The 9,137-nt window shown below is 39.0% G+C and overlaps 1 protein-coding gene across 1 annotated transcript; it reads left to right on the top strand.

Annotated features, from left to right (window-relative positions):
* Window positions 1-5,095: 5,095 nt before the first annotated feature.
* On the top strand, window positions 5,096-8,898 carry cnr1 (cannabinoid receptor 1). Its single transcript, XM_051875585.1, has 2 exons — window positions 5,096-5,245; window positions 6,059-8,898. Exons 1-2 carry the CDS (start codon window positions 5,096-5,098, stop codon window positions 7,523-7,525), a joined length of 1,617 nt encoding a protein of 538 aa, XP_051731545.1. The 3' UTR covers window positions 7,526-8,898.
* Window positions 8,899-9,137: the final 239 nt, after the last annotated feature.

Below are 9,137 nucleotides of genomic sequence, written 5' to 3'. Positions count from 1 at the left end.
CGGCAGCTGTTAGTGGGTGGGATATATTAGGCAGCAAGTGAACATTTTGTCCTCAAAGTTGATGTGTTAGAAGCAGGAAAAATGGGCAAGCATAAGGATTAGAGCGAGATTGACAAGGGCCAAATTGTGATGGCTAGATGACTGGGTCAGAGCATCTCCAAAACTGCAGCTCTTGTGGAGTGTTCCTGGTCTGCAGTGACCCGTATCTATAAAAAGTGGTTCAAGGAAGGAACAGTGATGAACTGGCGACAGGGTCATGGGTGGCCAAGACTCATTGATGCACGTGGGGAGCGAAGGCTGGCCCGTGTGGTCCATTCCAATGGACGAGCTACTGTAGCTCAAATTGCTCAAGAAGTTAATGCTGGCTCTGATAGAAAGGTGTCAGAATACACAGTGCATCGCAGTTTGTTGCGTATGGGGCTGCATAGCCGCAGACCAGTCAGGGTGCCCATGCTGACCCCTGTCCACCACCGAAAGTGCAAACAGTGGGCACTTGAGCATCAGAACTGGACCACGAAGCAATGGAAGAAGGTGGCCTGGTCTGATGAATCACGTTTTCTTTTATATCACATGGATGGCTGGGTGTGTGTGTGTCGCTTTCCTGGGGAACACATGGCACCAGGATGCACTATGGGAAGAAGGCAAGCGGTGGAGGCAGTGTGATGTTTTGGGCAATGTTCTGCTGGGAATCCTTGGGTCCTGCCATCCATATGAATGTTACTTTGACACGTACCACCTACCTAAGCATTGTTGCAGACCATGATCACCCTTTCATGGAAATGGTATTCCCTGGTGGCTGTGGCCTCTTTCAGCAGGATAATGTGCCCTGCCATAAAGCAAAAATCAGGAATGGTTTGAGGAGCAATACAACAAGTTTGAGGTGCTGACTTAGCCTCCAAGTTCCCCAGATCTCAATCTAATCGAGCATGGTCATAATGTTATGCCTGATCAGTGTGCATTTAACATTTGTACCAGTTTGTGTACAATATAGAGGTCTGCGCTGGATGCAATATTTCATATCATATTTTGTCCACCCACAAAAGCCCACAGGTAGAGGTCTACATGGATTTTCAATCCCTTTCCAGTAAGATTCTGTCTCACTCCGGTGCCCTAGGCCATTTTTCCATTTTGCCCACACACACATTGCTTCAGACCTGACACCTTGTTGCATTTGCTGCCCTAGCTGCCACTTACAAGTGAAAAAAAGAGAATATCCAACCCTGTGCCTGTAAACAATAATTTGTTGTTATTTCTCAATAGATGTATAACACACACAAGAAAAACTTTTTGTACTTTAAAAACATAAAATACATCTGAGTAACCTTTTTTTATATTTATATTTTGTGAGTCCCGCAAATCTTTTTATTTTTTTTTAATATTTTTTTTTTTACCTCTCCTGCTTTCTGCATACACATAAATATCTTCCCTCCCAAACCAGCACTCATCAATTCTAAACTTATCCTGTGCCTCACTCTGTTGTGTTAGGTCCTGTGGATCCCATGGGAGTCCCACAGGAATGCAGACAACAATGCGATATTTCAACACAAAAACTTGCATCCTACTGACTGTAGCCACTCACAATCCAATTCATCCAGGCACAATCTGATGACCAAATAATAAGGTATGTCATAACCAGACATATATTAAGATGTGCCATGTAGTCAAATGCACTTTCAGCATTTTAAAAATCAGATCGATTCAGGTGTCTGCACTGCAGTGATGGAGTAATGAGTAAAGCATGCCAGATCATGGTTGTCTGCTGTGACACCTATTACAAGCTTGTTTTCACCACAAAAAAAAAAAAAAAAAAAAAAAAAAAAAAAGGTTACTGTGACTTTTTATCTCATTTTGGACTTTATAACTTGCAATTGAGAGTTTACATCTCAAAATTCTGACTTTATTTCTCACAATTCCAAGATCATAACTCGCAAATCTGACCATTTTTCTCAGAATTGTGATATATATGCTATATTAGGTAAAAAGTTGCAATTACCTTTTTTTATTTTGTGGCAGAAACAAGCTTTCATATATAGTGGTATTCAGAATAAGAATGCCATTTTATCTGCTTGCATAGCATAATACATAATTAGAAGGTTTTAAAAAGAGCAATGGTGAGCCATAACTCACAACAAGTAATCCCTGTTCACACTCTCAAAAAGATTTTACCTTTCAGTTCAGAAGCTCTGTGTTCACAAAAACAAATGAACGAAGGGACTGTGAGTAGGATCATCCATAAAACAGGATGTACGTCCAGAGAGGCCCAAACAGCAGGGAACTGGTGAGTCACCATTTGATTGGTAAAGCTGTTACCCACTCATAGAATATAACTGCAATGTTGTAGCAGCAGAATGAGACGTCTCTGGCTGTGCTTGTCGGGTTTGTGAGGGGGTGGGATTTTTTGTTTAGGGTTGGAGAACTTTTCTGAGAGCTTCTAATTTTATTTATACCTGTGGTTTTATTTTCTTCTTTTTCTTTTGGTCACAACAACCCAAGTAAACTTTGAAGGGACCTAGGTGGCATTCAATAAATCATGCCAATGTGAGGTATTTCCGTTCAAAAACCTGCTTCTTATTGACTAACCAACCACCTGTAATCAGTTTTAACCAGGTATAATCTAATATAGTGCTATAAACAGACATTTAACCAGACATGCAATGAAGTCAAGTGCACTTATAGCCTTTTAAATTGCATATTGAGGCGTCTGGATCAGAGTAGTTCAGTGATGATCCATGGTCACAGTAAAGCTTGCCAGATCATGGTATTCTGCTGCATTCTCCACAATGTAGAACTCCAAACTGGTGTTGTGAGAAATCTGGTCCCCCTCGAGATCGGGTCTCCAATAGGATCCCAAGCAAATCCCATTGGGTATTGTAATGGGTAATCTCTTTAGTGTCTAATTACAACCCCTACAAAATCACTGATTATGATGTATGTAATTTGAATTAAGTTAAAATTACCATTAATGACTATTTTAGTTATTAATAGTTTTATGCAATAATAAAAATAATAATAATAAAAATGTCCAATTTGTTTTATTATGCACTATATAGAAATTAATTATATACATATTTTAAATAAATGCTGTTTGTGTAGTACTATTAACTAATAGTTGATGGAGACTTGATTTCTATATAGGGTGGACCCAATTTGTCATGACACCTGCCATTTTTAAGCCATAATTAACTATTCTAGAGGCCTACTCTTGGATTAATTTAAACCCTGCATGGGAAACCACCCCATAGAGTACAACAGTAAAAATCCCATTCATTTTCTCTAAATGGGGAATTAATTTTGAATGATAACTTCTAAACCTTTGGGCTAAACACAGACCTACTGTGAGCTACTGTAGCCTAGTATTTGCTTCTATTAAAGCCATCAGCCTGCATTTTATCAAGATATTTTTCAAATAATAGTGTACAGCTGCAGACTTCCTGATGAAAAACTACATTACCCATGATTCTACAGAGAAATTTCCACCAATCAGTGAATTGCGGCAAACAAATCGCATGAAAATAACTTTAGCGCCAAGTCCGCTGACACACTCACATGAAGCGCCGCAAATGACAAAGAGTCAGTTCTTTCCCTCATTAAAGCCATAATGTACACAATCTTGTTTTTCAAATGCATTTTTTGCTTCAAATCAAAGTTTGTACTGTTGTGATTCACTTCCATTGGTCTTATACAGAGTATGCACGTGACGTCATCGTCGGCTGGAGTAACTGCGGTTACGCCCTCTGAGTGGCAAAAATACTGAATGGCAGCATTGGTTTTCAGCGTGAATACACACAAAACACATCTAAAACGAGAACGAGCTTTGCGATTGACTGTAGAGATACATTTGACAAGAAATCTGGGGTAGGCCTATATTTTTACAGATTGCCAAAAGCTACAGATAAGAGAAGGAAATGGATCGCTGCAATTCATAGAAACTGGACTGGACTCCAGGCAGCGGACGTGGAATTGCAGTCATCATTTTGTGTCAATCTTTTCAATTTTGAGGTAAAATCACACCCTATATATTGTATTGTTTTGACAACTCATCAATTAAATATTTACCATCTTATATTCTGCATAACTGGATGTTTTTAAATAAACACTGACAAAAACTACAGCTGAAGTTTTAGGACTGGACGATATGACGAAATAAATAACATTAATATTAGTGATCATCCGGATTCAGACCTACTTGTATTGTATTTATAAATCGTTCGTTATGTATTTCCCAGGCGTCTGGATCTTTTGTAAGTTGTAAGGAACATAGTGTTCAACATAGAGTCCAACCTTTAGTTTAAACCGATAATCGTTTGTTTTACTCGCGTTTTCGCAGTTTACCATATTAAATCCAGTCATGCAGCAGGCTCTTTTGCCAGTCCGGCTGAGGGAGCGTGTTCCGGCGGGAAAGTGACGTCAGTGCATACCCTCTATAATTATTAAATGAAGACTTTAAAAATCTCTATGGGAAAATACTTCTGGAATCAAGGGAACTGTTGAACAATTAGAAGGTTTGAAAAATAAACTTCACTTTTTTTATTCCATAATGGGTGGAGTCATTAAATTAAGAGGTGTATTTATTTTGGAATAAACTGCTAATGTAGGCCTACTTCTTACTACATACTACACAAGGCAAAATGCTGTATACTACTGTATGTAGGCTACTGCATAACATTTTAGAGACGCACTATGAATCATTGTGGACAGTCAAAACTTCACATATTTATGTATGGTTTTATAAAAGATGAAACCATTTATTAATTTATAAATTTATTAATAAATAAATGGTTCGGAAAGAAAAAATATACGTTGCCATAATTTTATATGGGTTAATTGTTAAAATCATATTTTGCAATAATAAGGAGTTGTACACATGCTACAGAAATCAAGAGACCAAATGATTAAAAGGCATTCACGCAGTCAATATTCTTTGAGATTCTTCTGGGGGTAAACCATTGGAAACTAGACAAACAGGAGGCATGCCAAAAAAATACCTAACCACTTCACAACACATACATTACACTTTTGAGTTATTTTCATTTTTGACATTAAAGATGCTCGTGTATGTGGGTGGTCATGTGACATGGGATGCGTCATATAGGCTATGATGCGCACTGAGGAGAAAAGCATCTCATTTTCTACAAACCTGCAGACAGTCTCGGAGCATCTGAACTCTCATTCACTCGTCCGGCTGCAGTGGAGCTGGATCTCATCTGTTCATACAGCGACAAACACCCGCGCGAACTATGTGAAGGTAAAACTACATTTTTCAACTGTATCAACCTGATGAATTTGATATTTTATTAAATTAAATTGCAGCTGTACTATAACGCTGGATAACGCTTCAGAAGACCTCTGTGACATCGCTTATTTCAGTACAGACAGAAAAGTTAGTTGTTTTTAAACAAATGCGCCTCGCAATGCAGTATTTTCAAAATATAATAATTAATAAATACCGTAATTTTACAATACATGATTCACAATGAATCCAGATACGGAATTTAACCTGAATTAAACTTCTTTCCTGATCTGTTGCGGATCAATGATTCAAAACACAGTGATATGAGCACACAGGTGATTACTATTAAATGTTTGCAGTCTATACACATATATTAGACTGTCCTAAAATGTTATTAGAGTTTATAAAGCATTTCAAATTCTAACTATATACTTTTATTTCACATATTTTTCAATTTCATCTTTAATTATATATGAGATTATAAAAAAACATGTTTTCTCACCAACATAAAGTTGCGTCCTAAGTTGTTAGCTGCTTTATGACTTTAGAATGGTGTCTTGGCTTGAGTTTGTCAGCTGCAGGCATCAATTATTCAAAGCCCGTCTCTTAGAGTAATAATCCCTTGGTGCCCATCCATGCAAGAAAAACAACAAGCGCAAAATACAGGAGCCATATGATGGCTTGTCTGAGAGGGCATTTATTTCTGTGCTCAGTGAAGCATCGATTGAGCTTTCGAGAGCTCAATATTCTTTTATCTTGGAATGATGAGGATCCATATCCCTCAGTCAGTCTTATTTGAACAAACATTCTCTCAATTTCATCCAATAGGTTTCCTTTAGAGCATCTTTGACCATGCTGTTCCCTGCCTCAAAGTCCGATGTTAAATCTGTTCTGGATGGAGTGGCAGAAACCACGTTCAGAACCATCACTTCTGGACTGCAGTACATTGGTTCTAACGACATCAGCTACGATGACTACATCATCGACGGCGACTTCACCAAAAGTGGATACCCACTGCCGAAGCCATTTGCAGCTTACCGCAGAAGCCCTTTCGCAGATAAAGTGGCACCAGATGAGGAACTCATCGTGAAAGGTATCCCCTTTTATCCCACCAACAGCTCTGATGTGTTCGGGAACTGGAGCCTGGGAGAAGATGGGAGTAGCCTGCAGTGTGGGGAGAACTTTATGGACATGGAATGTTTCATGATACTGACTCCTAGTCAACAGCTCGCCATAGCAGTGTTGTCCCTCACGCTGGGGACTTTTACGGTGTTGGAGAACCTCGTGGTCTTGTGTGTTATATTGCAGTCACGTACCCTGCGCTGCAGGCCCTCTTACCATTTCATTGGTAGCTTGGCCATCGCAGACCTGCTTGGCAGCGTGATCTTTGTCTACAGCTTCTTGGACTTTCACGTCTTTCACCGAAAAGACAGTCCAAACATTTTTCTGTTTAAGTTGGGTGGCGTGACGGCCTCGTTCACTGCTTCTGTGGGAAGCCTGTTCCTCACTGCCATCGATCGATACATTTCTATCCACCGTCCGTTGGCGTACAGGCGTATTGTGACGCGCACCAAAGCGGTGATCGCCTTCTGCATGATGTGGGTGATCTCCATTATCATTGCCGTGCTGCCGCTGCTGGGCTGGAACTGCAAGCGGCTCAACTCGGTTTGCTCTGACATCTTTCCGCTAATCGACGAGAACTACCTGATGTTCTGGATCGGTGTGACAAGTGTTCTGCTCATATTCATTATCTACGCTTACATGTACATCCTCTGGAAGGCTCACCACCACGCGGTGAGGATGCTGAGGCGCACGTCACAGAAGAGCCTGGTCGTGCACTCGTCCGACGGTACGAAGGTCCAGACCCCCAGGCCGGATCAGGCTCGCATGGACATCCGCTTGGCCAAAACCCTGGTTCTGATCCTGGTGGTGTTGGTGATCTGTTGGGGGCCTCTTCTGGCCATCATGGTGTATGATCTGTTCTGGCGGATGGATGACAACATTAAGACAATATTTGCGTTCTGTACTATGCTCTGCCTGCTCAACTCCACCGTTAACCCAATAATCTACGCCCTCAGGAGTAAAGACCTGCGGAGGGCCTTCCTCACCACCTGCCAGTGCTGCAGGAGTACCTCCAGCACGTCCCTGCAGCTAGACAACAGCCTGGAATCAGATTGTCAGAGGAATCAACACATTGCCGCCAACCGTGCTGCCGAGAGCTGCGTGAAGACCACTGTGAAAATAGCCAAATTGACAATGTCCGTCTCAGCAGAGACGTCGGCTGAAGCGGTTTGATTGTACGGCGGGCAGAACGGGTGTTGCTCTGATGCACCACGTCTTAACAAAAGAATGTTTATGTACTTGCCAGTCATGGAAAGTTACATGCATAAAGTTCAAAACACAAAGCTGCTTAAGTTACCACTGGTATGATGAAGTGTTGACTATGACATTTCATCGCTTAAGTGCCATTTTTTTTTCCCACTCAAAAATAAGAGGTTCTCACCAAGTCTGTTCGGTATTTTTTGTTGTTGTTTGCCCTTATATTTAAATGTAGTATGCGTGGATGTTGTGTGTGCTTTATGAAAGTTTACTATATTTTTATACTTTGATTTTTTTGGTTTTTGAACAATGATATCTTCTCACATGGGAATAAGGGGCTAATGATCTTTTTAAAATGAAACCGTGTAAGAATGAATAAATTCAAATATGTGTGTGTGTGTATAACTAATAAAACCTTATTGTAAAGTGTTACCATATATATATATATATATATATATATATATATATATATATATATATATATATATATATATATATATACTAATGTAAATATGTTGTAAAGTTCTGTGGTGATTTAGTGTATCCAACATCCTTGTGATGAGCGATAAAACATAAAAGTCTCTCTGTTTATGAGATGTCTTGTTTTGCCAATGAAATAGATGGAAATGAAAGTATTATAAGAAAGGAGCAAATTTTGTTGCTCCTTAAGTACATGAATAATGAAAGCAAGAAAAGTGAGGACATTTGTTTGGTTAACAAATGTATTGAATCTTGTTTTTCTAAGATATATTTGGTCCAGATGATACTTCTGTTAATGTCGTGAGGATCAGAAAAAAGACTATTTTCAATTAATTTTTTAACAAGATGACCTGTAATTGTGGTGTATCGTCACAGATAATACAGTGACAGAAATAACTGTGTTGGATTTAAGCCTGGTTGTTCATTTTTATTTTGTCATTCTGCTTATGTATTTCTCTGAGATGTAAAGTAAAATAAGTTTTACAACATGCACAAAGCCCAGAGAAAAAAATACCCGCAGCGTGTTAATAAAACATAGTATTTAATCTTGTAGTTAATTAACAAAGAGTTGAAATGTAAATATAATAATTGTTCAGTGATATTCCTTAAACCGTGATTTGGTGTGGTGGTGCTTTTTGTTTGCACTTTTCAAAAGTTTAGGTACATTTGAACTGCCTTTACCTGAAATTAATATACATAAGTATTGAAGCTTAAAAATCATAAAATGTCACAGTGGCTTTTGTCCCAAAGTAGTTCCTAAAAGTCTGTCTCGAAGTGATGTCTTAAAATACAGAAGCTGCTTGCACACGTATGTATCTCAATTTCCATTTCAAGCTTCTTCTTCTTTTTTTTTTTTCTTTTTTTTTTTTTTAAATAAAGTCAGTACTGACCTAAACTGTGTATGGGATACTTTTATTTAAAACTACATGTCACATCATTATGGAGTGGAAGGGTGAACCTGATTTCACCAAGTACAATATGTTCCTGGACCAACATCTTTGTTGATCCTGGAACAACATTCCAATCAATCAGATTTGGTTTACAGTTTTGTCAAGACAGTTTATGTCAAGTTTAGGCTTACAACCAAGGTTAGATGCTTCTACATCAA

This window comes from Ctenopharyngodon idella, chromosome 20 (assembly GCF_019924925.1).
Source record: "Ctenopharyngodon idella isolate HZGC_01 chromosome 20, HZGC01, whole genome shotgun sequence".
NCBI lineage: Eukaryota > Metazoa > Chordata > Actinopteri > Cypriniformes > Xenocyprididae > Ctenopharyngodon > Ctenopharyngodon idella.
Note: the sequence above shows the minus strand (reverse complement) of the source record. Positions and strands in the feature narration are given on the sequence as shown.

Coding starts and splice junctions, on each gene's coding strand:
- cnr1 (XM_051875585.1), top strand. CDS start 5,096: ATGATGCGCACTGAGGAGAAAAGCATCTCATTTTCTACAAACCTGCAG. Junction 5,246..6,058: donor CCCGCGCGAACTATGTGAAG/GTAAAACTACAT, acceptor TTCATCCAATAG/GTTTCCTTTAGAGCATCTTT.